The following is a 26460-nucleotide window of genomic DNA, read 5'->3' as shown; positions in this document are numbered from 1 at the left end:
TTTGCGCACCTTCTGACGCCGTTTCTGATCCCTGATCTATATTTCCCTCCACGTAGTCGAGGTCTTTGTCGGATGCAGAAGTCGCGCTCAGCACATCTACTTCAGCCATTATACGAAACGATAAAATAAGTTTAAAAAAGAGGTTTGGAAAGGCAAGTGACTGTCACTTGAATGGTGGGGGTGAGAATTTGCCCAAATCAGGCAGGGGCGGAAAATGACGCGTCGCGCGACGGCGCGTATATTTACTTCCGAGGCGTCTGTCTAATAATTAATTCTTACTATAAGTACTTATGTACAATGAACGTGAGTACGAGTTCAGTATGTACGTACGGTTGCATCATCTAATTCTACCTAATTCTGCCTGGATTCTACCCGCCAAACATTCATCTCAGGTCAGCATAAAGATTGAGAGCGTTCAATGCGGGCTCTGCGAGTGTGTTATGGTTGTAGCTCAAAACGGCGACCTTGAAAATTGGTCATTAGTCGGCATTATTTGGTGTCCAGGTCAATATGAAGGACTTACTCCTCCAGGTTCCACATTGAAATGTGTACCGAGCTTAAGTGGGAACTGGATCCATCTTGAGATCAGAACACGACTACGGCGCGTTAGCATTTCACAGTACAGCGGGAGCCGAGCGAGGAAAGACTTACGAAAAATGTCCATGAGCAACGATCACCACGTCTCGCGTGTTCAAGCCCTCTTCGTGGTACTCTCTATGATATTTGCGAACCTATCGACAGCAGTGGATTGGGAAAGGTAGAATGGTTATACGAAATACACGCACACTGTCTATAATGCGGTCCACGCGATTTTCCATCTGTTCAACCGACTCGCCTCCAGGACATCTGTACCAATTGTGGATTGTGTGATGAGACTCACTGTCGAAAGAACACCAAATGAATATACGCTACCCATCTAGCCAGATATTCCAGTGGGGGCGCTTTTCTTTGATTTCCGATGACAACAACCCTTCGTACTCTCCTGCAACTGGGGATTAAGCGGGCGGCTTCATCGATGAGGGATGATGAAACAGACCATAGTCCCATTCCCGAGCTTCCTCCGTCAAAATATGATTCGGAGTCTCGACGTGACCAAAAAGAAGGTGGAAAGTCTTGTGAGCACGCTGACGAGGAGATACGAAGACAGTGCAAAGATTCTTGGGATCGATAGGTCCTAAGGACGTGGGAGAGTGAGTAGCTGTCTTCAATATCGTACCCAAAAACAGTACATACTGCCTTCGCCGATAAGGATGGTTGCCTTCTCTTTGACTTGTTGTTCTCCTCTGGCAGTAAGGGGGATATCGGTACGGCCAGTCTGGGTAGTTTCATAGAGTGCATACATCCATGGACAACGTAGAAATACCAACATGTCTCCTATGTCATAGCAAAATGTCCGGAATCAGGTAATGAGTCGGTAACGAAGATGGTGGAGACTGACCCATTCAAAGACCACTCAGTCTCACCTGATATATTGAAAGCAAGAATCAGCTCTCGTATAATCATGATGGAAAAAGAGGGCAACGGTCACCGTGGCGAATAACAAATAGACGAGGCATAGGACGAGGCATGATGGTAAATGATAAGAATGACTGGCTTGATATTCAAGTAAATCCTTTGAAGTAGGAAGTCTAAGGATATCGATGATGGCTTGCAAAGCAAAGGGTGAACAAGCTCGCGCGATCGCCTTTTATGGCCGAATTGGAATCACATATGATGATTGGAAGTGGTCATTGTCCGACTCTTCAATGTAACACACGGAGAACTGACCGAATTATTACAAGGTTTATGTAGTAGCAGGAAAGAGACTGAAGTGGACGCAGAGTGGACCTGGAGTGGACTGCAAATAAGTAATAATGTACGAGCGCCTAACAAGTTTTGATAACAATACGTGCTCTCCGCAGTGACACCATCATGTTTGACGAATGTAAGCTGGAAGAATTCTTTCCTGACCCATTGTTAACGGTGTCACAGACGTTGAACATACTACCGCTGCTACCCCCAGTCATGGTGTATTACAGAGTCGTGGATTGCAGTACGAGGGTTTTGAGCCTGCCCAGCCAGAAGAAGTCCTTGACTTTGACCTAGTGCGTAATTTTGCTTTTCCGACTGAGAATTGGAGCCTAATCTACGCGTTAAGCAAGAGGCTCCAGATGTAGAACCTCCTCAATCCCCGATATTTGACCTTGGTCAAGTGCAATGCGCCATCAACGCTCCTCTCGTCTCTCTCGTGGTCTGCTCTGACATGCTCGTTATGGGTCTCGCATCCAACGTGCTTATATTGATTGAATTGGCCCATGCTACACAAGTCACCAAAATACAGATTCCGGCCAAACCAAATGAAATGACGTTGCACAAACTGTTCATGGACCCGTCCGGGAGGCATATCATCATAACTTCTACACAAGGACAGAATTGGTATCTATACAGAACATGGAAGAAGCCGCGTCAGCTGAAGACATTCAACAAACTTGTCATAGAGAGCATTGCGTGGAACAAGGCGGCGATGTTATCCAATGCCCAACCCACATCTACGCGGGAAATTCTTCTCGGTGCCCGGAATGGAACTGTATATGAAGCCATGCTCAATGCCGAGGAAGACTTTTTCAAGTCGCAGGAACGCTACCTTCAACCCGTGTTCTCCTTGCCGGAACTCCACCCTGTGACTGGCGTTAAATACGAGTTTTTCCCTCCATCAGACCCGAGAAGGGCTTTAGTGGTTGTGACAACACCTTCGCGAATTTATCAATTTGTTGGAACTCCTGATCGTCGCTCTGATGATAGTGGACGTATATTCTCGACAATGTTTGCTTCGTATAGAGATAAGGTTCCTAAAATCTTAGAACTTCCTGGTGATACGCAGCACTCTGAACTTCACTTTTACACTTCTAACCCGGAGCAAGCGAACTCACTGCCAAGGTCACTTGCTTGGATGACTGGTGAGCGGAGATTCCGTGATGTGTCGTCCACAAACCTGACCGCTGGCCAGCTCCGGGAATATACCACGGGAACCTCAATTTTGAGAGTACCACGGACGACTTTATCGACGCCGCTGACGTCTTGCCTTACAATACATCTGGAGGCGTATCGGAAGTTCCACTCTCAATTGCATTAACGGACTTTCACTATGTCATTCTCTACAAAGATCGGATCGCCGGCGTGTGCAATTTAGACGACAAAGTCACATACGAAGAACCTCTTCCACTAGTAACATCAAATTCCTTTCCTTTCCGTGATCATAATTGACTATCTTTCAACAGAGGCCCGGTGAAGAGGTCCGAGGGATCACTGCTGATCCCGTTCGGAAAACGTACTGGGTGTACACTGATCAATCCATATTCGAGTTATTGGTTGGAAATGAAGATAGGGATGTGTGGAAAATCTACTTGGAGAAGAACCAGTTCGAGACTGCATTACGCCATACCAAGGTTCATTCTTCCTTTCACTTCTCGAAAGGCGGTAATCGAATCAAAAATAAATAGACCGCAAGACAACGTAACCAAGTCTTAGCTGCTCAAGCAAACAGCTTTTTCTCAGGAGGACGGTTCTTTCAGGCAGCCCAGTGCTATGCTCAATGCTCAGTGTCCTTCGAGGAGGTGGTACTCAAATTTCTGGACGTTAATGAGCGAGACGCTTTACGGTCATATATCATCTCACGACTGGAGAGAACCAAGAAGACTGACATTACCCAGCGGATGATGTTGGCTACATGGTTAGTTGAATTCTATCTTAGCAAATGCAACGAACTGGATGATATGGTCGCCTCTGAATCGGTGTTACATGATGTTGGGAACTTGCAAGCAGAACGTGCTATTCTCGAGGATGATCTCCGGCAATTTTTCGAGACCTACAAGGTTAGTGGATATGGCTGACGTCTACATCTGGCTGGTAATGTCTTGTCTAGAATAACCTTGACCCAAAAACGACATATGAACTCATTCAAGGCCATGGTCGAACGGATATGTACCTACACTATGCTACTGTCATTGGTGACTCTGAGCGAGTAATCGAACATTGGGTTATGGAGGAGGAATGGTCAAAGGCAATCGATACCCTCAATCGACAGGTGCGGTACAATTCCATCTCTCTGCGCGGATTTGTACTCATACCATCACATCCAGTCAAATCTCGAACTGTATTACAGATTTTGCGCTGTACTTTTGCGGCAAGCACCAAAGGAGACGGTCGACTCATGGTTGAAACAACCTACTTTGGATCCAATACGCCTCATACCGTCGCTGTTGCAACTTCAACATGCTCCTCGCGACCCTCTTTCACCGAACCAAGCTATTCGGTACCTTAACCATATTGTGTTCGAACAACAAAATACCTCCCCTACCATTCATAATCTTCTTGTCACCTTCTATGTCCTTCCTTCCTCCGCTCCATCGAGTTCGGCTACTTCAGACGACGGTCCGATCCTCCGATTCCTTTCGACTGCCCCAGCGGATCCTATCACTGGGAAGCCTTACTATGACTTGGACTACGCCCTGCGTTTATGCAAACAGACAGGCCGTACACAACCTTGCGTGCATATCTATTCCAAAATGGCTCTGTATGAAAATAGCGTTGACCTAGCACTAGAGAAAGGAGATTTAGAGCTAGCAAAGATCAACGCCGATATGCCTGAAGATGATCAACCCTTGAGGAAAAAGCTATGGCTGAAGATTGCACGCTATGTCGTACAAGACAAGAAGGATATCAAAACGTGCGTGTGGTCTGCGAAGATTTGAACGATTGGATTTCTGACTTGGTTGGTGTTTGACAGAGCCATGCGATTCTTGGAGAACACAGATCTCCTGAAGATTGAAGACATCTTGCCTTTCTTCCCGGACTTTGTCGTAATTGACGATTTCAAGGAGGAAATTGCCCATGCCCTGGAGGGGTATTCGTCTCATATAGACATGTTGAGAAACGAGATGGATGACGCAACTCGAACAGCAGAGTCCATTAAGCAGGATATCAATGCACTTCGGAATCGCTTTGTAACGATTGATGCGGGAGATACTTGTTCAGTCTGCTCCCATTTACTTTTGACGCGACAGTTCTACGTTTTTCCTTGTAGACACAACTTTCATGCCGACTGTCTCATTGGTTTGGTAAGTGGAGCTCTAATCCAGATAAAGAACTCAGTTTTGACGTCGCTATAGGTAAAAGAGTACTTGCCGGCTCATTCGCTCCGTCGGATACTCGCATTGCAAACAGAACTAATGAAGGGTGCCGGTACTCCAACAATTAGTGCAAATATCACCAGCCCAGCTCCTGTCAATCCAGCTGTACAACCACAAAGCCGTCAACCCCATACTCAACGTACTCTCCTGTCTGCCAACTTCACCAATCCACTCCAAAACGGCACTCGGGCAGCGAATCTCCTTGGACGAAATCTTCTCTCTGCGGGAGACAAGATACGAGATTTGATTGTTCCGGATGCGCTCGCTGCGTTGGTATCTGCGCCGACATGGATACCAGGCATTGGGGGCGGAAGGCGAAACGGAAACGATACTGACGGAGGGAAAAAAGTTGAAAAACTTCGAGCTGAACTGGATGACCTCCTGGCAAGCAATTGTCCTTTGTGCGAGAGCGTCGTGGTCGGGTTGGATAAGCCATTTATTGCAGAAGGCGAGTTGGATACAACGTGGACGTTGTGAATGTTGTTCACAGTTTTCATTTGCTGGTTGCTAAATTATTTATTTAACGATATGATAGCCTAATGGTACATGGGTAACGGAATGGAGCTTCGAACAAAGATTAGCCGTTGATTTTCTTCGTCCTGCCGGCTTTTCTCCGTATTCTTGCGGCTTTACGAGCGCCCATCTAGGTGGTGTAAGTATCATTCGGAATACTTTAGGTACCAGGAAACATGCCTTAGCTTTATCCTCCTCTAATCTACGTTTCTCTTCTGCCGCTCTTCGTCTTTCTAAAGTCACTTCCCTGCGTCTGAGAGCGGTCAGACTGACCAGCTACTAGGTTCATGTTTGGGGACATACCGAGTAACCTCAGCAACTTTCTCGTCTTTTAATTCCTTTTCTACCTTCTTGATGGCAAGAGATCTCTTTGTCTGCTCCATGCGAGCTGCCCAGCTCTTTGTTTTGACACCATCCGGCAAACGAGACCGACTACGATATTATTCAGATGATAAACTAAGAAACAACAGTTGAAATCGTACACAGTGGCAGATCTGGCCGTCTTCCAGCTCTTCCCAGATACCCTTCCGTTTGAAGAAGAGGGTAGCTCGAGCGGGTTGCTGTTGTTGGAAGGAAAAGAGTCCATGGCGCTAACCTGGCGCTAGTTGAAATTTTAATGCGCGGACCGTAGAAAACAATATGACGCTCAAAGGAATCTATCGGAAGTCCATGAATAGCTATCGTATGCCCATTGGGCGAGAAAGAATTTGAGTGAATCTATCGTTACTCCTGTCAAAGCGTGTAAAAGCGAGATTATCTTGTCAAGTTAAAAAAATAGGTTCAGATCAAATATCAAATATCAGGTTTCTCAGGTTTTCTGTTCTCTACCGCCATCTCCGCTGGCAGAGCCATGCAGAGGTCCCCAAATCCTTCTGTGGACCCTCATGACGCCCACCTCAGACGCCTTCTTGACCAACGAGCGACCCGCGCCGACCTTCATTCTCGAGTTCCTTCTCTTTCCGAGTTCTCAGATACACCTTCTCTATACAGTCATGCTTATTTTTCTCCTCAGCCCCCTCACTTCAACAGTAACGTAGATGAATTGTCCAGCAATTTCGCTTCTCCTATCCGTTCAGACCGCGACCGGTTCAACGATCTTGCTGTCAGTATGCTTGACATGGACGACGAACCTCGGTCTTCTTATTCTTCGAATGAATACGACGATATGGATGGTGGAGACCAGAGTACTGTTGAACAGCATCAGGAGGAGGAGGATGAACTTGCGATGCCTCGCCTGAGTCTACTCGGTCCTAAGATGCGCTTCCATTCTAAAGCCCCTTGGGAGTTAGATGACTCCGTGCTACAGCAGGACGAAGAGTCGGAGGATGACATGTATAGTCATTCTGTCATGTCGTCTACTACTCGCAACAAAGGAGGTGCAGCTCGTCACTTTCGTTTCGGCGGCTCAAAGTTAGGAAATAACAACGGCAGGTCTAGTAGAGAATCTAGTAGGTCTCGGCGGGTGGCTAAGAAGTCGTTCGATACCACTTCCTCTCAAACTTCATATGGGCGTAGCGCAATTCAGTGAGTCCTCAATCACATTCTTGATCAAATTGTTCGCCTCACTGTCCCACAGCACTTTAGCTCAGGCCAGTCTATCCTCGACGTCCTTAGTCCCAGGAGGTCCCCATCGACCGTTTTCTCCTGCTCACGCGGAGTCACCTTCTTCGGCACACTTCTCACCTTCTAGCCCTCGTTCACCCGTTTTCCCTGGACGCGTCGTAGAAGGAACCACTACGACTCGTAGCTCAGGCAGTGGTGAGTCTGAACCACGCCCGTCGTTCGCATATTCGGTGGAAGACACACATCCGTATGCTCGATCAAATCCCTCTGCCCCTTTGGAACATGACCCTCGAGCCCTATTCAAAAAGATAGATTTTCCCAATATACCTCGCAGTGAGACCGTTTCAACCCTAACTAATTCCACTGCTTCGTATACTTCCATAAACCAGCAGCCTCAGATATCGCTCTCTGTACAGCCAACGCACGAACCTTTACCGCAGAGTCCTCGGCTACAAGCCTTCGGTCGCGAGATTTCATCTCCTGTAGCGTTTCGCAGTACCACTCATACAGCCGAACGTGCTGACTTCCTTCCTCCTCGAACGGGAAATATATCCGGTTGGACTGAGCGCGCCGTTTCGCCTTCCTTTAATCTCATATCTCTAGAGGAAGCACGAGCTCAAAGGTCTCGAAGCATCACATCTCAAAGCACCACCACACATCCGAGTTCATCTGTTCTTCTTGAAGATCGTCAAAACGAGCAAATCTCCAGTCACAGTGTTACTTCTAGGGCTCGGGCTCGATCGATAAGTGCGGGTGCTAGAGCGAAGCAGGCGCTCACAAGCATGGTCGGGAATACACCGCCCAAACAGGAGCGCCGTGGGTCCGAGCCTGCTGTTGTGGTCGCACCAACCAGTGATAGCAAGGTCCTCAAGCATAAGAAGAGTGGGCTTATGAGGCTTTTCAATGGCGGACGGGACGAAAAGACACCCCCTCCCCCTGTGCCTTCGTTGTCTGAAGGTTTTGCTGCTTTCAATGCACAACAATCTACTGTGCCAAAGGGTCTCAAAGTGAATCGAGTTCCTCCCCCACAAGTGTCACCCTCTATGTTTGAGAAATCCCACTTTGTTGAGGAATCACAGATCTCATCTCCAAAACCAACTACCAGTCCTAAACGTACACCTCCTCCTTTGAATATTGTGGACTCAAATCATGTTACTGGTACCCTTCGACCTCAGTTCCACGGTGAGGTTGCACAAAGTGCGCCTGCGAATGTGACTGAATTTCCATCGCTCAAGCTGCGACCAATCTCCACGGTGTTCAGTTCTCACTTTGGTGATCACATCTTGCCATCACCCTCTTCTGATGATGAACCAGATACACCAAGCTCACTACAGAGCCCCATCACAGGCATCTCTCCTGTAACTCCCGGACCTTTCAGCCGTCCCAATGAGCAAAACTCTCATCAACACAAGACCTCATCAGGTTCTGGTGGTAATGTGGAAGATCAGTCTGCAGTCATTCGAGCTCTGCAAGATCAGATTGTGACGGCCAAACGTGCTTGGCAACGACAAATCTGGGAGTTGGAAGGCCAAGTCAGAGATCTGAAGGTCGAGGTGGAAGATTTGCGTAACGCTGGGAATGTGCAAGGGTATTGTGAGCTTTGTGGGAGAGGTATACCGAACTCGCGTGAGAGCTCTGGCGAAAGTTCACAGGGCGATGAAGACAAGAAACCTGGTAGTGTGGTCAACAGACCGAGAGCCAGGACTGGGACAGGTCAATCCCGATTCGGAAGTGCTGTTTGATCTGCTTCTCGTTTCCTAACATCATGATTACCTCTTTGCGATGTCTATATCCAATTTTCTTTATCGTTCATACTTGTCCACGGATGTCCACATTCATTTCAACCAATGTATACTCTCTAGTAATTATTCTTAACTTCTTATTACTATTTGTTGTTGTAGTGTCACTGTCATTCCCAGCCCATTTTTCCGACTCCATCGTCGTTACCTCTCCTTTCTACCATTTTGTTAGTTTTTGTTAGCTCATTCGACGAATGTCAAGTACCCGAGTCATTCTCTACTTGACGTCTTCCGAAACTCTTATGCATCAATCATTATTTTATCGTACTACTTCGTTTTGTACCACACATCGTTATATTCGGAACACATTGCACAATCTTTTCGCATACATCGTTTCTGCGCAGTATCTCGGTATGGAATACAAGATTTCACCCACTCAAATGTCCTCGTCAGCTCCAATGAGCCAACCAATCCCCTTCGAAAATACCCTCGATGCTTGAGTCTGCACGTCGTCAGTGCCGGTCCCTTTCCTGCTTCCACTTCTGGATCGCTCATCTCCCTGAGAAAGCTGAGAAAATTGTGACCGACCACGGTGACCAACGGAAAACGGGAAATTAGCAGCAACGGTATTGAAGGTTTTGCTGGCGAGCGCCCTGGCGTCTGGCGTATTCAGCAATGGAGGAGAGGGCATGTGAAAATCGCGCAACCGTGTTTGTAAGGAAGAAGCAGCGGTTTTTGGTAATGACTTGGTATTTTTCGGGTGGACGGTTGTGACAGCTCCGTTGTGGCTGGTCTCCAATCTCTCCTGTCTGGCTTCGAGATCTTCATTCTCCAAACGCCTCCATGCCGTCAACACGTCGTGCAACCTATCGGGGGGACATATCTCAATTGCTCGTCCCAAAAGGAGTAGCTTCTTATCAACGTCGTCAAATTCTGGTTGACGACCTAACTGGAAACATGCTACCCAGCAGACCTCACTGGCTTCCCTGACTTTGGGGTCGCCTATGCCCATTAGCGTAGCGCGGAGGTTGAGCACAGTGTCAATCATACGTTGGCTAGTCTCATATGCCCGACTAAAATCCTCAGCCTGTAATGCAGTGTCTGCTAGCATAGCGAAAGCCTTTACTTCGGCAGCTATATCATCTCTGAATCCAAGTTTGTACACCAAGTCCAGGATAACTTCGGTATGTTTGTATGCATCCACATTACTGGAAAGCACTTGTGATACCAAAGACAAACGGTCCTTAGTGAGCCTTATCTCTATTGGAGATATTGGTATTCCGGGGCGAGACACGATATTGAAGGACGATAGGCGAGAAGTAGCCTCGATAAATTCTTTTTCCTTGATCAACCGGTCGGACAAAGGGGGGACATCAAGACTAGACATGTGTTAAGCACGAAGGAGAGATAGCAGAGTTGAAGATTACCATTCATAAGCTAATTTCATTTCACCGAACTTATAATTTCCTGAACTAGCGTTATCGTAAAATTCATGTGAGCAGGCAAGACAAATGTCTTCTAGAGATTCTTTTTCGAACTTGAGTTGAGTTGTCTTGCGAAGTAAGTCCTTCGCAACCTCGAATTCTGAGGCAGCACGGGTCAATGTAGAAGTAACTAAAATATACCAGACTTACTTCCAGTACTGAGAAGGCCGCCGAAGTAGATTCGAATGATCTCGTCCCGCGGAAGAAGCCCAAAAGCACCTTTGATTTTGGTCTCCCCTGCAAGTTTCAACATGTCCTCAAGTAACCATTCCCAGTCCTCCAGGGATGTCAATTCGTCTTCGGAACCGCCAGCTCTTCTAGCCATTCGGTTTGCCCATGCTCTTTGCTCTGCGAGACTATTGCTGCTCTGTAAAAACCATCTCAGGGGAGCAGGCACACTCCATCGAGAAAATATCTCTCCAGATTCAAGGTGAACGTCGAGAATATCAAGCGCTCTAGATAAAGAAGACAGCGGCAAAGGGTTGAAGAAGATCAATAAATCGGATGGTGTTGCTCGAGGTCGACTTGTCGAAGGCGTGACAAAAGCACCTAAAGATGAGATTGTCATGTCCGCCGCATCCTCCTCGTTGTCGGCAGCAGTCATCTCCCAAACCGGAAGGCACTCGAAAATGCCGCTCATTGTCGACCATTCATTGAGGCTGTCGCTGCCATACAAACAAGCAAGTGATAAACGTACCATATCGTCTTCCTGCTTTATGATTCTTTGTGCAGCTGGTAGGGTTGGCTTGGAAGCCTCGAAGACGGATAGTACCATTTCTAGTGGCGCATGGAGTATGTATTCGTAAAGGAGTCGTTTGGGAAGCTGAGGTTCAGGTTTACCAGCGCGTTCGGCGCGGGATTCGAGGACAAAAAGGTAAGGCATGACGAAATGAGTAATGTCGTGTGGCAGAGTAGACGGTGTTGAATGAGCCAAATACGCGCGGATAATAGCAGGAGGATTCATGGCGCGCCATCGAGTCAAAGTCCAGTCTTCGTCTTCAGATTTATGTCCACGGGGTACATCGTATACAAGCCTCGAGAGTAAGCTTAAATCTTCACCCAATTCATCCAGATGAGGTACATTCTGTGAAGCTCCATGCTGGATGAGCGTGAGTACGATGTCGATCATTCCGGTAGCCTCTATGATGTCGTCGACGCGTTTCTGGTACCATTCTGAGACACTCTCAGCGTTTAGAATGTCTTCCGGAGCCTCCGGTGCAGTTATGACTGGTGTCGAGTCAATTATGGTGTCGAAACCAGAAAGAGCATCGGAGCTTTGGACCGCAAGGCGAACGGTAGGAAGCTCGGAAACATCCTTTTCGGACCTCCATTCACTTGCATCGAATCTTTGCTCAGAGCTGGTAAGGCTATCACATGATGGGAGGAGGAAATGATAATCGGTAGGATTTGCATGTGCAGGAATGTGTTCCAGAATGGTAAATCGGTGGGGCCATAAACATGCTCTGTGTCGGTAGTGAAGCACACGGAGAGCACCAAACCATTGATGAATAGCAAGAATAAATGCCGATTGTAGAAGGTCGGTTGTGAGGAAGGCGGAAAGGGTGACGGGAGGAAGAATAACGTTGGTACGTGGCGTTACTGGGCCTGCGTTGGTTTCAGCCCAAGGATCATCTTCCCACTCTGGATCCTCCACCTCCACCTCCTTTTCTACCGGTACAATTGGTTGTTCCTTGCATAGTTCCACGAAAGTGTTCAACCGGTCCAGCCGCTTCAAGAGAATAGCCCGGACATGACAAAGCTGAGCATCAACCGGCAACTCTCTGAAGTATTCAGTCAGAGTCTCCGCAGATGTTTGTTTGCCTGTGTCGCTCTCGCTAGGGAGAATATCCTTGACGCGTTCCAGTGCTGTCTGTGTACGCTCAAGTCCGACCTCCAATATGACTCTTTGGAGGGTCAGGTCATCTACGAGTCTGTCGCTGCATGCCACAGAAACCCATAGGTCATCATGGATGGCTTTCAATACATCCCGAACGTTGTTTACTGTGAGTTCTTCATCCGTGAGCTTGATCCAGCGCGTGTAAGCGGAAGAAGGCATTGCAAGCACAAGCGCCCATTAAAAATTAGAGCGCTCCGAACCGGCGTTCCATGATATTGAATACACACACCTTTCCTTCCTTCCTTGGCACTTGCTATGCTCTCATGAAATGAACCGCTTTTCGACGACCGACAATGAAAATAGAACTTTTTCCCTCTCCTCTTCTGCCATTGCCATAATCATTCTAAGAATATCCAAAACATCTAGATAACAACAGTCCTTTTATGGTTCATTGGTACCTAGGTTTATCTGGTTATCCACAAATCCGAACTCATGATTTTCTCTCGTCAAGCTTCGAATCGCGTCGTTCAATGTAACTCCATGGGAGGTCGACAGGGTGTTCACGGAAACAGTATTCATGTTCTTTCTAATATGTCTCCACGAAATCCGATCTAATCCTATCTTTCAGACGGGCTTTAAGTTTCCCGTGTAAAATTTGGTAATGAGTTGTTCTCTTCGCCTCCTTGACCAGTCGGAAACTAGGAGGTGTCGATTACTCTACTGCCTTACTGCCTCCCGGCATTAGGGCCTTCAGCTCTTCGTATGACTGCCTTCATATAAAAGTAGGCCAGTTTCGTCTTCAATCTACCAGTTTTTCCCCAAGATGCCTATTACTCTTAATCCCTCACCCGCCGACACTAGTAAATTCAAGGTTGCCGCTGTACAAGCCGAACCGTATGCACTTGAAATATTTAGAGGAAACTGACGTCGCAGATTTTTCTACATAGCGTCTGGTTGGATCTACAGGGCGGCGTCGATAAGACCATCCGCATTATCCAAGAAGCTGCGGCCCAGGGCGCGAAGATCATAGGATTTCCTGAGTGTTTTATTCCCGGTAAACCGTGGCCCCTTCAACTTGGAATTGTCAATAGTTTCTAATTCAGTCTTAACAGGCTATCCGTGGACGCCATGGGCGAACACTTTTGTCCAAGCTCAGCCCGTGCTCAAGTTGTACCAGGAAAATTCCCTGGCCCTCCATTCACCCGAAATGGACCGCATTCGGGAGGCGGTTAAAGAAGCCGACGTAAATGTTGTTCTAGGTTTCTCGGAGCGAGATGGCTCCTCCTTATACATTGCCCAAGCTACCATCACTCAGGATGGAAATATTGCAAACCATCGTCGTAAAATCAAGGTTAGTTCATCGATTGTCAGAAACACAATTCAGCACTGATATCCTCCCGGACTTCCCAGCCTACACACTACGAGAAGACCGTCTTTGGCGACGGCAGCGGTAAGTCAGGTATTCCTTCACTATATTTTTCCGAACTCAAAATCGATCTACATCTACAGCACAGTCCATTTACAACGTTGTTCAGACACCTTATGGGCGTGTAGGTTCTCTGAATTGCTGGGAGCAAATTCAAGTCAGTTATGAATGGGGTTTTTGCATAGTCGCGTTCTCATACAATCCTAGCCTTGGTTAAAGACCCATTTCTACGCTCAACACCCACAAATCTTTGTGGGCGCATGGTGGCCAGCTTTCCCTGTTTCTTTAGGCGGATCTCCCTATATAGTTTCGGGCGAAGCTTCAAGTCGTATGACCCAGAACGTTGCGATGGAAGGGGGTTGTTTTGGACTCGCTTGCTGTCATGTCGTTAGCGAAGCCGGGGCAGAAAAGATGAAGCTGACTGGGTTCCCATGGTTCACCTTTCCGGGCGGTGGTTTTACCACAGTGAGTACAAATCGCAAAATTCATATGATTGACTTTGACTTCTTTCAGATATACGGGCCAGATGGGTCTGCGTTGACTGAACCTCTTGACCCAGGGAAAGAAGCCATTGCAATCGCTGAGATCTCCCTGGATAAGATCAATGAAGTAAAGATCGTAGCAGATATCATGGGCAACTAGTCAGTTGAATTCTAGTATCACCGTGATGGGAAAATTTATTAACTTTGAGTACAGCTCCCGGTTCGATCTATTCCACACCGTTGTTGATGGAAAAAATTGGGCACCCGCAGAATACGCACGTAGCGAGGAAGGGATCGCTGCGGTGAAAAGGCAGGCAGAGATTGATAACATTGGGAACAGCAATTCTTTCGTTGCTTCAGTAGATGTGAAAGGAAAATGAAGCGGCCATACTTGATCCTAACAATATACATTAGCATGTACATACATACCTTTGGGCCACGTACATATATGGATACTTTCAAAAGGAATCTTCGTCAAAATTTTGCATGGATGACGACTCAACAAGAGCGTGAAATGCCTAGTAAATACCTTCTATACCATTAAGGAACCATTGAAAACACCAGACTGGAGATCATGATAGACGAGTTAGTACCGCAATTGAGCACTTCAAAACCGGTAGAGAGCTACAGTATATAAAACACAGCAAAGGGGCGTAAGAAACAAACAACATATTGAACCCATGATATAGATTGAAAGCATGTAGTAGAGATCAAAGAAGAAAAGTAGATCAGATCAAACTCTCTTCGTCCCGCAAGTATTCGCCAACATCACTAAAGATAATCAGCGACCGGAAGGAGCAACGAGCAGATGAAAGGCTCACGCTTGGTGAAATACTATGATGGATGTTGGATCTAGCTTTCGGGTGTCGATTGTTGACCGGGCCGTAACACCAAAACCCTTGAAAATGGGGTGAGACTAGGAATTGAAATGCAGGATAGATGGCTCGTACCAGCGGCACATCATTCATGCTGTAGACGACGACACCTTGGTGTTCTGGTGTATCTTCAGTTATGCGCCCCAGATGGGCTTTCACAACATGATTTCCATAGAGGAATGGCATCTCGCCGTTGGGCTTAATCCATACCTTTGTTTAGGAAAGGATGAGTACAAGATATCAAAGAGCAGATACGCCAGACACACCTTGAATTTTGCGTACTGAGCGACATAGTCCAAAGCTGTTATATGCAACTTGAACTTCCCAGATTTGCTGAATTTTCCAAAACATGTGCCAAGGCTGACGAGGTTTTGTCTCGCGACTGATATACCAAGGCGCATAGAGGACTCAGAGACGTAGAAAACTTTGTCTCTATGAAGTCTGAAGCAGTATGGTTCATCCGGTCGATCAATGAGATGAATGAGATTTTTTCCCTACGTGAAGACGAAGGTAAGTACAGATCGCAAAACTGGAAAAGAACAGCGACAATGTAATTAGCAAGCTTGGAAAAGAGGGCTTTGGATTCGTCCTCGGTAAGTGGCCGCATTGGGTGTACGCGAATAGCGGAGATGGGTCTTTTCAGGTGGCAGTCTCAATTTAAGAGGCTAGTCGAATGTGGAGGCTCAGGCTCAGGCTCAGGCCCAGGACTGAAAGTTGAATAAATAGAGTTCAAAATTTCCGATTACGTTAACGTTAGAATGGCGTCAATTTAAATTGCTACAAAAGTATTGCAATGTCTTTTGCACCCTCGTTCAGCTCTTTTCCATCGTTTGATTCATTTCCTGACTCTAGGCCCAGCCAGATTCCTAAACTGCAGACGGAAGAAAAATCGAAAAAGAAAAAGAAGACAAAGGCCCGCAACTCAAAGGACAAGGAATCGAAGCGTGAAGGCCGTTCTGCACAATTCAAGGACACCTTCGACGCGTCTTCGAGAGCAAAGGCTGAAGAGCCAACAGAGTTTTACTTCTCAGATCGCACAGGGGACTCTGGGAACATTCAATATGGCAAGCTCTCGTCAAGCTCAATACCAAAATACTTCGTCGTCGGCCGTACGCACTACACTTATTTATAGATTCGTCTATGCTTACTTTGTGTGTTCCAGGAGGTAGAATAATACTCGGACTTTCACCCATTATCACCGCTTTCTCGCGTCGAAGCCAGGTGTGTTATTCTCATGTTCCCCATGTCACATATTGTGGCTAAAGCAAGATGCGGACTAGATCACTCTGGATGACAGATCGAAGTCCCTCAAGCTACTGTCTATCCCCCCGCAACGGAGGCTAACTGCAGATAGCAAATCCACAAAATATCAAGAAAGAGACGGATTTCTTCTTCTAGGACAAGGTCGTAGGTCTCGTACCGGCGATCCTTCCTACCGCGCCATCACTCAAGAAGATAACTCCGATTCTGATTCCGATTCTGTCGTCTCTATTTTCAGCAGCTCTGAAGACGAGCGTACTCTCAGTGCTCATGAGGAGACATTGAGGGGCCTTGAACAGCAGCTTTCTGCGGATCCATCGTCCATTACCAATTGGTTGCGTTTGCTTTCTCAGACGTTATCGACAACCAGCGTCGCCACACAGGAAGCACGGAAAGCGCGCTCAAAGATCACAATTCCTTTACTTTCACGCGCACTAGCTGCACACCCCGCGAATAGCACCTCCCCATTGTTGCGAATAAAATACCTTAGAGCCATAGAAGATGTGTGGAGTGAGTCCCAATGCGATTCTGAATGGGAGGATGCGCTGAAACTGGGAAACATTGACATGTGGATGGAATGGCTCGAGTGGCGAATCTCTAAAAGTACTGATGGATTAGATGGAGTCATCGATGCTGCTCTGCGCATATTGTCTTCACTCGATGACTCTGAGGATTCAGAAGTGGGGAAGTTAAGGGTTTTCTGGAGAATCGCAATAGTTTTCAAGCAGGCAGGCAAGCCAGGCCTCATTAATTGTGAGTAGCTGCTAACTCATAATTTCTCTAGGATATCATGAGCGCGCTACCGCCATGTTTCAGGCGCAAGCTGAGTTGTACGTTGCATTTTCACAAAAAGGACGAATCGCTTCTCATTGCTGGATCTAGTGTCTTTGCAAATCCACAAGCACTGAATGGTGTACCGCTCGAAATTCGACTGGCTGCCTTCGAAGAATTTTGGGATTCGGAAGTTCCCCGGATAGGCGAGCTCCATTCCAAAGGTTGGTCGCACTGGGTCTCACACAAGCAAGAACGCAATCCTCTTACAGTCGTCACTTCGTCTGTCACTCCTACATCTACTGAACTTGATCCCTATCGTCAGTGGGCTGAATATGAAACTCGAGCTGACTGTGCAGGACAGCTTCCTGCACGTACGATTGACGATAACATCGACTCGGATCCTTACTCTACGATTCTTTTTGTGGATATTCGACCTTTTCTTTTTGACCTGCGGACACAGCGCTCCAAGAACGTCTTTCGCCTTGCGTGGCTTTCGACCCTTGGTCTACACATACCTGGATTTTCGGCTTCGTTGTCGAGTTCTGGAGACAGCCGGGATGATCGATGGAGCTACATTCATCTTACCAAGCCCGCATTTCTCGATGCAATACTCCCCACGGCGGGCGCTCAGAACGTATCATTAACGGCGGATGCCTTAGCAGGTGCTCTAGTCGGCAGACAAAAAGTTTACAAGCAAAGTTTTGGTCCTATAAAGAATTGGTCTTTGGGCTCTTTCCACTTATTTGACCCGGTATATGGAACCACAGGAATGTGGAATACATTGGATATCGCTGACGTGGACGCTGCCTTTGTGAGCAGAGTATTTTCCTCTCTGCGACTAGGCCCAGAGGATACAGATTGGGATTCACTCTCATTGGCCTTTGAAACCGCATTGAGCGTAAAAAGGTAAGACTACATTATACTACCGAGTTCCAGACACCTTTAAGCTTCATTATAGTGCCCTTAAACTTTCTCGCTCTTTTCTTGCCTCCGATCGCGATTCTCTTCCACGTTGGGCAGCACATGCGCAATTAGAGAGGATACGTGGAAAATCAGACGAGGCTCGCAAAGTATATCAAACCGTCCTCATTGCTTCGGCGAAACCCATACCACGCCCCTGTGAGGGTCATTTGTGGTCGGATTGGGCTGATATGGAGTGGCTAGCCGGCCAGGAGGAAGATGCCCTATCAGTAATTTGTCGTGCCGCGAGGGTCGAAGGCCAAGGAAGTCTGGCAGTCCTTCGCACTAGGCGGGCGCTGAACGAATTTGGCAAAGATTGTACTTCTTGGCGGGAGAGGGAGGCATGGATCAAGCTTGGTGCCCTGTTAGTCATTTTGACCTCACATAACATACAAAATGCGCTTTCTATCTTCGATGCCCAGCTCAATGAAATCAGGCCCCGCGATACGGCGCACGAAAGCTTGACTATGACATGCCTAATGTTCATCTATCGATATGGATCAGTCTTGAAGAATCCAGTGCCACCATCGATATTACGGGAGCGGGTGCTTCAATCAATGGCGTACTATCCCCACAACTCTGTTATACTCGCACTATTCCTGGAAGTCGAAAAGGGCCAAGGTGTTTGGGGGCGGATACGAGGAACCCTAGGCGATAACAGTGAAAATCTAAAAGATGTGGCGAGAAGGGTACAAGAGGTATGGATTGCGGGATGGGAAAGTGGCAGATGGGAGGCTGAAATCGAACGTACTCGCATTGGTTTGTCCGGCGCGGTGGAGCACGAAAGGTATGTACTTAGTGTGGGTACGATTCCCTCATCTTCACTGATACTTATATACCGGGCAGGACTAGGGGGTGTTCCCAGATATGGATAATCTACATTGAGTTCGAAATACGGGCAAAACAGTATAAGCAAGCAAAAAATCTTTTCTACCAAGCAATTGGGCAATGTCCACGCTGTAAAGGTATTCATATATGACTCTATGACTTTGTCAATATCTTGTTGACATTGCTGCACAGATTTGTATTTGCTGGCATTTGGATCTCTCAGAGGTGTATTTGATGGCAGGGAACTGGATGCATTGGCAGAAACAATGGCAGAGAGGGATATTCGGATGCGAAAAGGATTGGATGAAGTTTTGGAAGAATGGGAGCCAGAGAAACAAAAGAATGATGAGCCAGTGAACAACAATGAAGATGATGAAATAGAGTACAATGCGAAGGAATTGAGAAGACTACGACCGTACTGACGGAATAAATGTACAATATTTGTTTTACAGAGTTTGTCCTTGGTTGTGAACGCTTTGAGTACCGTGTGAACACTTCGGACCTTGTCGGCATTTGTGTATTCTCAGACTTTCGTATCGTTTACAACCACGAGGCAGCCGTATCTTTTTTACACTCACTCATAACATTTTCCCTTACCTTCACAGCGCCGCTGGTGCGCCAGCTCTATCGTACGCATTTTCTAATCACTATGACTACTGTCCCAGCTCCTTCGCTCGCTACGGACAGAGAAGAATGGCCAGATGCAGATTTTGATCTCCCGGAGGGACAGCCGTTGCAAGCAGATACTGATAAATATGACGGGGATGAAGAGGACTGGGACTTAGAGATGGATTTAGCGAAAACTGGCGGCGCAAATATCGTTGTCCGGGCTCAGGCCATTGACATGGAAGGGTCATCTTACCCCCAGATGGTCACCATTCGTCCTGCACAGAACCAACAGGGAACTGACGACGAAGAAGACGATGACGGTGTATCGACTATCAAGGTCGCCGAAGGGGTCTCGACTATAAAGTTCGCTGCTTTGCCAAAGCCCGTTCCAAAAGCTACACAGGCCCCCATTGATGAGGACTTTGAAGACGGCTTTGCCTTGCCATCCGACCTCACTCAACTTTCCCTTGCTCCTTTATCCCTAAATCACAGGTCCTCAAAGAACTCAATTGAATGGGGGGACAAAGACCATACTTCCTCTTCACAATCCTCCGATGCTTACTCGACTCTTGGCTTTGCCAATGCTTCTCCCTCCTCTAATTCAACCTCTTCAGTCTCCCTTCCAGACACCGAGACTGAGGACGAAGACGAAGACGATCATATGGATGGGCTCGTCATTCCTTCTGGACTTTTCGAGTCCCGTAATGCCGGCTCCAAGCTCACGCATATTCTGGAACTACGGCAAAAGGCCGTACTCGCCAGTGACTCCATCAAGGTCGCAAGTCCCGATCCCGAAGAAGATTTCGAGATGGGTCTTGTCATTGACGACGACGCTGATTTCAGTCCTAGCAGGCTGCTCTACAGCGCACAGCAAATGCGTCATGCGAATCGCAGTCAGAGTATGCCTAACTCCCGGCCGAAACAACTCAAACTAGCATCTACCCGGGTCAAATCCATCGATCGGGCGAAATCCCCAGTAAATCCTCCCGTCTCTTCCTCGCGGCAATTTCAGAAACTCCGACTCTCTCCCTCGCCTCCACTCAACCCTCCTTCCCGCTCTCAAACCTTCCAAACATTATCATCCATTCCTTCTCCTCCTCCATCATCTTCCTTCCTTGCTCCGAAACCAGGTAGCCTACGTGGTCAAAAGTCACATTCAGTGCTAAAGCCACCGACGCCACCCGCTTCCACCCGCAAACTCACACGCAAAGCATCTCTGTCGTCATTATTGGAGAATGGCTCATCCCAAGCATCAGGTTCGGGACCTTCCGCAGGGCCATCTAAAGCTAGATACGAGGAACCTACTGTGGCTTCTCGCGCCAAGTCGCAAAGAAGCACGTCGCGGCTTCGAGGTATAGATTACTCTGTTCCCCCCACTCGGCCTTCTACTCCATCCACCAATCCTAATGCTGTACGTCTTACTCTTCCGACTGTCACTCGTATAAAATCACGGCCAGCGCTTTCCTCGGTATTCAATAATGGTGCGCCTTCAAGTCCCGGGGTGCAACCTACCTCCTTCCGCACTGCATCTCCAGTGCCCCCGAGACCGCCCTCCAATCTATCGAATCGGGCATCTCGTATCGTCTTACAACCTTCTGCTCCAAAAGTCATGAAAAGACCAAAACGTCAACGGACTTTCGGTGATGGGACCGAACTTGACGGCTTTGAGGATTTACCTACCGATCGCGACAAAGAGAGTCGCTTTCGGGTGCAACCAAAAGGCTATGGCAATCGTATACCGGGCGGAACTTTTTCATCCAAACCGTCAGGCGATAAACATTCTGAAAAGAATACCGAAAAGAATACTATAAGGAGGAAGAGGAGGGAAGTCTCCGGCGGTTCAGGTATATATGCTTATGCATGGACTTTTGTAGCTGCGGCTGAGTTCCTTTGTTTTATAGAATCAAATTCCGCTTCAGCCCCAACAGTAAACTCCTTACGACGGTCTTCTAGGTTGGATTTGCCTCCGTCTTCCAAAAATCAATCCCCGAGGAAAAAGAACAAGCTCGCCTCCCCAAACGCCCCGAGAAAGAAACCAACCCTCATCCGCAATTTAGGTGGCGCTGGTGCCCCTAAAGGTCAGTCACATCCTGTTGTTAAGTGAAGCAGCCTGGGCTTATCCATTGACAGTGGTCGGTGATATGCATTGGAATCCTCAGACCTTGCGGTGGGAGGGTAACGAACAGGTTCTCCGTGACTTCGATTCAGTGGTTACATCAACACGGCCCGCTCTCATTACCCATCTCACTGGCTCATCTATTGGATCACCAGTTGGAACCTTTGCTACTGGCGCACGGAAAGTCGGAAATATGATTTTCGATCCACAGCGGATGTGTTGGATATCAACGTTGCCACCAGAAGAAGAAGAGCCTGATGTGTTCGCCAATCTGGCTGATGATGAGGACGAGGAAGATGTCAAGGGGGACACCATTCGGGTGAATCTACAATCCGCACTGACCACTCCTGACACCAGCGTCAATAGCAGGACATCTACCTCGATGTCAAATACTACTGGGGATGGAAGTCCATCACGTAGTAGCTATGGTCGAGCTCCATCAGAGTCTGGAAGTGAACGAGGATCGAGAGCTTCTATGGTGTATGAGATTGATGGGAATTTCATTGAGAAGTGCAGAGCTGCAGAAAAGCGCCATGTTGCTGAAATGAAGGGCTGGAAGGATATTTTGGCAAAGCAAGATGTCCTGTACGAGACAGAACGTCCAAATCTGTACGAAATCAGGGACCTTGCAACACGCAAGTATTGATCATTTTACTCATTTTCTTCCTTGATATGCCTTAACATTCTCTCGTATAAAGCCTTTTATTACTTGATTCATTTTGGATGGAACTGTTGTGATCTTATGGTTTCCTTTCGTTCTCCTAGTTTCTTGACAATATCTTCTTCTGTTGTTATGTAGGATTCACGACATTCTTTAATCTCAATATGTAGTTTCCCAAATCTATCGCTATGTTGATCATTGACGATTCATCGTAAGCTTTTGAGACCTGGAAATCTCAATCTCAATCTTGATCTCAATCCTACCTTTGATCTATCCTATCATCCATGAATTGAATCTTGATGATAGGCTCTTCTTCCAACATCTCCAAAATACAAGCTGGAGGTGGTCGGATAACCCTGTCGTCGCACGGAAGGAAGGTCTGGATTTCTGAGCTCTCAGCAACTTACCCTCTTAAACTGTTATCTCCTCAATTATCTGACAACGGAGTTGCCATCGTTTATGCCTTGACTTACGGAGGAGGGCTCGTTGGAGGGGATTGTATCGAACTATCTGTCAACGTTGAATCCGATGCCAAGTTGCTTTTGCTTTCGCAAGTGAGTTATCGATTATATGTTATATGTAGTACAAATTAGATCCAAACTGATCGTTACTCGCTAGGGTTCCACGAAAGTATTCAAGAACCGTCTGTATCAAAGACTGGCTTCTGTGCAGAACTCTGCCCATGCATCGCTCAACTCTGAAAGTCCCGCCACGCTTCAGAAAATGGATTTTACGATTTCATCTAATGGTGGACTCTTCCTCCTACCAGATCCTGTCACTTGCTTCCGCTCTGCCTCTTACAACCAAATTCAAACCTTTCACGCTTCGAAAGACGCGTCCCTGGTTGTTCTTGACTGGGTAACTTCAGGCAGAAAATCCCTCGGCGAAGATTGGGTCCTATCCAGATATTACAGTGTCAACGAGGTCATCATAGCAGAAAAGCGCGTAGCCAAGGATGTTATGCTGTTGGAGAACAATGAATCCGACTCTCGCCTCAACAGAGCTTTAGCGGAAAGCCTTGCGCCATTTTCCTGCTATGCTACTCTCATTCTTCGAGGACCTATGGTAGAGGAAACGATTGCGCAGATAGCGGCTCGTTATGAATGCATATCTGTTATGCAACGCAAAGCTCCGGAAGAGCTGTTGTGGTCACTGAGCCCCATTGGCTCCAATAATGAGAATGGAGTAGTCATTAGAGTGGCAGGAAAAGAGACGGAAATTGTGAAAAATTGGCTGAAGGACACTCTATCGTCTTTGGAACAACACATCGGTGTCGATGTCTATCGAAGAGCATTTGTCTAAACCAAAAGTGTCTGTAGCTGTCGTAAGTTAGACATAAGCTCTAACGTTTCCTGGCTAATGGATTTTGGATCCGAAAAGAACGCTACAGTTCTCTGCAATTCCAGTTCACACTGGACGCTTGGTGGCTCGTTCCGCTAGTCTTCCGAAAACCCGTCACAGCTGAGGGTGGGAGAATGAGTGTCACTGTTACATGCCATTCACCCCGGCCAGTCGATTATAATGGTCACTCTCTTATCAGTCCAAGCACCATATGGACAATATAAAAGCTCTTTCGTGATCTTCTTTTTTGCCATTTCTCCTGATGTCAGACCAGAAGCTTGACGAAATCTCCTTGTCTGAGCGGAATGTTGATGGACTGTACCGACCCGACGTGAACACAGACAGCGTCAACGAGAAGAAGCTCATGCGCCGTATTGACCTTCATGTCATTCCATGGCTGGCCCTTTTATACTTCTTGAACTTCATGGTTCGTTTTCCCCTCAATGCTATGTCGATAACCTGACTTGTGAAAGTAGGATAGAGGTAACATCGGGAACGCGAAGGTCTGTCATATGACTTCTCAAAACGACAAAGAGTTGAATTTTTTCGCGGTGAACTTGATAGTTATACGGGATGACAACCAACATTAACCATCCGATTTCTGATACTCAATATCTGATCGCACTCACTGTATACTTCTTTCCTTATGCTTTACTCGAGGTCAGAACAAGACTTGAACATGGATAATTCATGATGTGACTCACTTTCACCGCATAGCCAGCAAGCAATGTGATCCTTAGACGACTTAAACCCTCTCTATGGCTAAGCTCCTTGATCTTCTGCTGGGGCGTAGTCATGGTCTGTCATGGCTTCATTCAAAGTTACGGAGGGCTCGTTGGTAAGTCAGCTATTTCTCAATGTCGACTCTAACTCACCATTCTGCTCGCGAAGCTGTCCGCGTTCTACTTGGCGTAACAGAAGCAGGGATGTATCCTGGTATCGTTTTCTACATTTCCAGGTAAGCGCTTTTTCTGTGGTTGTTCCTGAATCGTCCCCTTATGCCGGTGTACGTAGTTGGTACAAACGTGCGGAAATGGGTTCCAAAATTGCATTTTTCTTCTCCTCGGCCACCTTATCCGGCGCATTCAGTGGTTTACTTTCAGTTGCGATACACAATATGGACGGCGTTGGGGGATTAGCTGGTTGGAGATGGATCTTCATTCTCGAGGGTCTTGTCACCGTAGTCGTCGCTCTTTTATCGTTCTGGGTAATCCAAGATTACCCGGAGAACGCGAAATTTCTTTCTGAAAAAGAAAGTATGTACGTCCAAGATACAAACTCAGTTAGAATGAACACACTAATTCTCGACGGCACTAAGGGGTTTTTGTCATTCGCCGACTTGAGGACGACGTGCGGTTGAGCGCTGCTGGTGAACAGTACAGGAAGAAGTACGTATGGCAGAGCGTCAAAGATTGGAAGACTTGGGTCGCTAGTAGGTCAAAAAATTCTATTTTGATTTGTTCCTAACCACTTACACAGTGGGGATCTACATGGGCTTCGACGGCCCATTGTATGCATTTTCGTTGTTCTTGCCTACTATCATCAATAAGGTTTGTGAATATCCTAATATTTTTTCATTCTAATTCTGATAACGCTCTTCCACCCTATCCTTATCAACAATGTGTAGCTTGGTATGCCACGATTTAACTCGCCAGTATATTTTCCATTCTGAATCAAACATAGGGTTCACCGCTACTAAGGCCAATCTGCTTACGATACCTCCTTATGCTTGGGGTTGCGTTACCACAGTGGCTGTCGGAATACTGGGTGATCGAATTGGCACCCGTTACTATATGAGTTTGTGAGCTCAGTTTCCTTTGACAAACAGATCCTCCCTTGAGCGTTCGTATGAAGGTTCTTGTTCGCGACAGGTGTGTCCTGCCTTTCTGTGACCCCAAATTCGATTTAAGGGCTCAAGAGTCAAACTAAGGTGCAGCGGGTTATATCATATTGATCGCTTCACGTAGTCCCGGACTATCTTATTTCGCTGTTTTTCTTGCTGCATCGTAAGTCGCATCTTCCGTAGGGTTGTCTTCTTCATCTTTACTGACCCGATGCCAGCGCTATCTATCCATCTATCCGTGAGTGCGGCTTCCCCATGTTGGAAAAAATTCTTATACGATTTTTACGAACTTCGCAGCCAACAATGTGTGAGTTACCTGCATAATATCTTCGAAAACAAAAAGGAAAACTCAATAATTCCCAGTGCCTGGGTTGCCGGGAACGTCGAAGGCGCCTATAAACGTAGTGTCACACTGGGTATGGCCATCGGATGGGGTAACATCAATGGCGCAGTGACTTCAAACATAGTGAGCTTCATACCCCCTAATTTCAACTACTCAACTAACGTCTATTCTCTTAGTATCGCTCCACGGACTCACCATGGTACACAATGGGACATGGAATAGTCCTGGCTTACATCGGTATTGGTCTCATTTGCGTGACGATCATGAGGGTTGGTCTGCATAGAGAAAACGCGCGCAGAGATAGAGGGGAGCGAGATGAAGTTATCGACGGTGTCGACAATAAGAATGCCCATGTTAGGAATGGCCAGTATCCCGATATCGAGACTGCAAGACTCGATAAAGGAGATGACTGGAGTGGTTTCCGGTACTCATTGTAGCTATATGCATGATGTTGTAAGTGTTACCTCCTAGCTATCTATTATTCCTTTCATTTGACACCCCCGAAATCTGTTTCTTGAGAATTGAACAGATGAACTCCTCCATTTTCAACTGAGATGGGAAATTTCGTAATGATCCTAGACCGTAGACGAAATAAACTTTACAGAACTATCGTAATGATAATGAGATCGGTACTATAC

At 47.0% G+C, this 26460-nt stretch overlaps 11 protein-coding genes across 11 annotated transcripts; 7 read left to right on the top strand and 4 right to left on the bottom strand.

Annotated features, from left to right (window-relative positions):
* Positions 1–383: 383 nt before the first annotated feature.
* Positions 384–1568, bottom strand: C8R40DRAFT_1175260 (phosphoglycerate mutase-like protein; the record flags this gene model as incomplete). The annotated part of the gene is made up of 10 exons (XM_046232302.1): positions 384–464; positions 524–596; positions 652–731; positions 786–846; positions 913–982; positions 1037–1174; positions 1234–1315; positions 1368–1374; positions 1439–1463; positions 1529–1568. The coding sequence occupies 10 exons, from the start codon at positions 1566–1568 to the stop codon at positions 384–386; spliced, it is 657 nt and encodes a 218-aa protein (XP_046081843.1).
* Positions 1569–1911: 343 nt separating this feature from the next.
* C8R40DRAFT_1175259 (Pep3/Vps18/deep orange family-domain-containing protein) lies at positions 1912–5645 on the top strand (the record flags this gene model as incomplete). Its single annotated transcript, XM_046232300.1, has 10 exons — positions 1912–1924; positions 1972–2084; positions 2138–2936; positions 2987–3204; positions 3258–3425; positions 3480–3851; positions 3902–4063; positions 4119–4705; positions 4766–5096; positions 5148–5645. 10 exons carry the CDS (start codon positions 1912–1914, stop codon positions 5643–5645), a joined length of 3261 nt encoding a protein of 1086 aa, XP_046081842.1.
* A 50-nt stretch (positions 5646–5695) lies between these two features.
* Positions 5696–6482, bottom strand: C8R40DRAFT_624196 (uncharacterized protein). The gene is made up of 4 exons (XM_046235680.1): positions 6164–6482; positions 5985–6113; positions 5862–5934; positions 5696–5811 (listed from the first exon to the last, which is right to left on the bottom strand). Exons 1-4 carry the CDS (start codon positions 6265–6267, stop codon positions 5746–5748), a joined length of 372 nt encoding a protein of 123 aa, XP_046081841.1. The 5' UTR covers positions 6268–6482; the 3' UTR covers positions 5696–5745.
* A 1-nt stretch (position 6483) lies between these two features.
* Positions 6484–9203, top strand: C8R40DRAFT_624262 (uncharacterized protein). The gene is made up of 2 exons (XM_046235681.1): positions 6484–7205; positions 7258–9203. The coding sequence occupies exons 1-2, from the start codon at positions 6532–6534 to the stop codon at positions 8984–8986; spliced, it is 2403 nt and encodes an 800-aa protein (XP_046081840.1). The 5' UTR covers positions 6484–6531; the 3' UTR covers positions 8987–9203.
* Positions 9204–9419: 216 nt separating this feature from the next.
* On the bottom strand, positions 9420–12523 carry C8R40DRAFT_1073000 (secretory pathway protein Sec39-domain-containing protein; the record flags this gene model as incomplete). Its single annotated transcript, XM_046226516.1, has 3 exons — positions 9420–10362; positions 10411–10567; positions 10618–12523. 3 exons carry the CDS (start codon positions 12521–12523, stop codon positions 9420–9422), a joined length of 3006 nt encoding a protein of 1001 aa, XP_046081839.1.
* Positions 12524–12984: 461 nt separating this feature from the next.
* Positions 12985–14674, top strand: C8R40DRAFT_624090 (nitrilase). Its single transcript, XM_046235679.1, has 8 exons — positions 12985–13198; positions 13252–13358; positions 13417–13655; positions 13715–13754; positions 13814–13887; positions 13938–14195; positions 14244–14371; positions 14427–14674. The coding sequence occupies exons 1-8, from the start codon at positions 13128–13130 to the stop codon at positions 14590–14592; spliced, it is 1083 nt and encodes a 360-aa protein (XP_046081838.1). The 5' UTR covers positions 12985–13127; the 3' UTR covers positions 14593–14674.
* A 266-nt stretch (positions 14675–14940) lies between these two features.
* On the bottom strand, positions 14941–15694 carry C8R40DRAFT_1056217 (uncharacterized protein; the record flags this gene model as incomplete). The annotated part of the gene is made up of 5 exons (XM_046225066.1): positions 14941–14983; positions 15034–15110; positions 15163–15297; positions 15354–15581; positions 15635–15694. The coding sequence occupies 5 exons, from the start codon at positions 15692–15694 to the stop codon at positions 14941–14943; spliced, it is 543 nt and encodes a 180-aa protein (XP_046081837.1).
* A 186-nt stretch (positions 15695–15880) lies between these two features.
* Positions 15881–19331, top strand: C8R40DRAFT_1162984 (NRDE-2, necessary for RNA interference-domain-containing protein; the record flags this gene model as incomplete). Its single annotated transcript, XM_046230320.1, has 8 exons — positions 15881–16196; positions 16250–16308; positions 16392–17079; positions 17132–17177; positions 17230–18027; positions 18080–18868; positions 18928–19040; positions 19102–19331. The coding sequence occupies 8 exons, from the start codon at positions 15881–15883 to the stop codon at positions 19329–19331; spliced, it is 3039 nt and encodes a 1012-aa protein (XP_046081836.1).
* Positions 19332–19558: 227 nt separating this feature from the next.
* On the top strand, positions 19559–22280 carry C8R40DRAFT_1175252 (uncharacterized protein; the record flags this gene model as incomplete). Its single annotated transcript, XM_046232299.1, has 3 exons — positions 19559–21362; positions 21420–21596; positions 21649–22280. 3 exons carry the CDS (start codon positions 19559–19561, stop codon positions 22278–22280), a joined length of 2613 nt encoding a protein of 870 aa, XP_046081835.1.
* Positions 22281–22437: 157 nt separating this feature from the next.
* On the top strand, positions 22438–23904 carry C8R40DRAFT_623267 (UreD-domain-containing protein). The gene is made up of 2 exons (XM_046235675.1): positions 22438–22849; positions 22914–23904. The coding sequence occupies exons 1-2, from the start codon at positions 22595–22597 to the stop codon at positions 23595–23597; spliced, it is 939 nt and encodes a 312-aa protein (XP_046081834.1). The 5' UTR covers positions 22438–22594; the 3' UTR covers positions 23598–23904.
* C8R40DRAFT_622140 (MFS general substrate transporter) lies at positions 23777–26459 on the top strand. The gene is made up of 16 exons (XM_046235670.1): positions 23777–24063; positions 24113–24139; positions 24201–24296; positions 24354–24474; positions 24528–24594; positions 24651–24892; positions 24955–25068; positions 25116–25186; positions 25264–25267; positions 25320–25437; positions 25491–25507; positions 25567–25642; positions 25698–25717; positions 25777–25786; positions 25843–25945; positions 25999–26459. The coding sequence occupies exons 1-16, from the start codon at positions 23899–23901 to the stop codon at positions 26257–26259; spliced, it is 1512 nt and encodes a 503-aa protein (XP_046081833.1). The 5' UTR covers positions 23777–23898; the 3' UTR covers positions 26260–26459.
* The last annotated feature ends 1 nt before the right edge of the window (position 26460 follows it).

Source organism: Lentinula edodes (genome assembly GCF_021015755.1).
Source record: "Lentinula edodes strain Le(Bin) 0899 ss11 chromosome Unknown C8R40scaffold_42, whole genome shotgun sequence".
In the NCBI taxonomy this organism is placed as follows: domain Eukaryota; kingdom Fungi; phylum Basidiomycota; class Agaricomycetes; order Agaricales; family Omphalotaceae; genus Lentinula; species Lentinula edodes.
The sequence above is the reverse complement of the archived record's forward strand: the minus strand, read 5'-3'. Positions and strand labels throughout refer to the sequence as shown.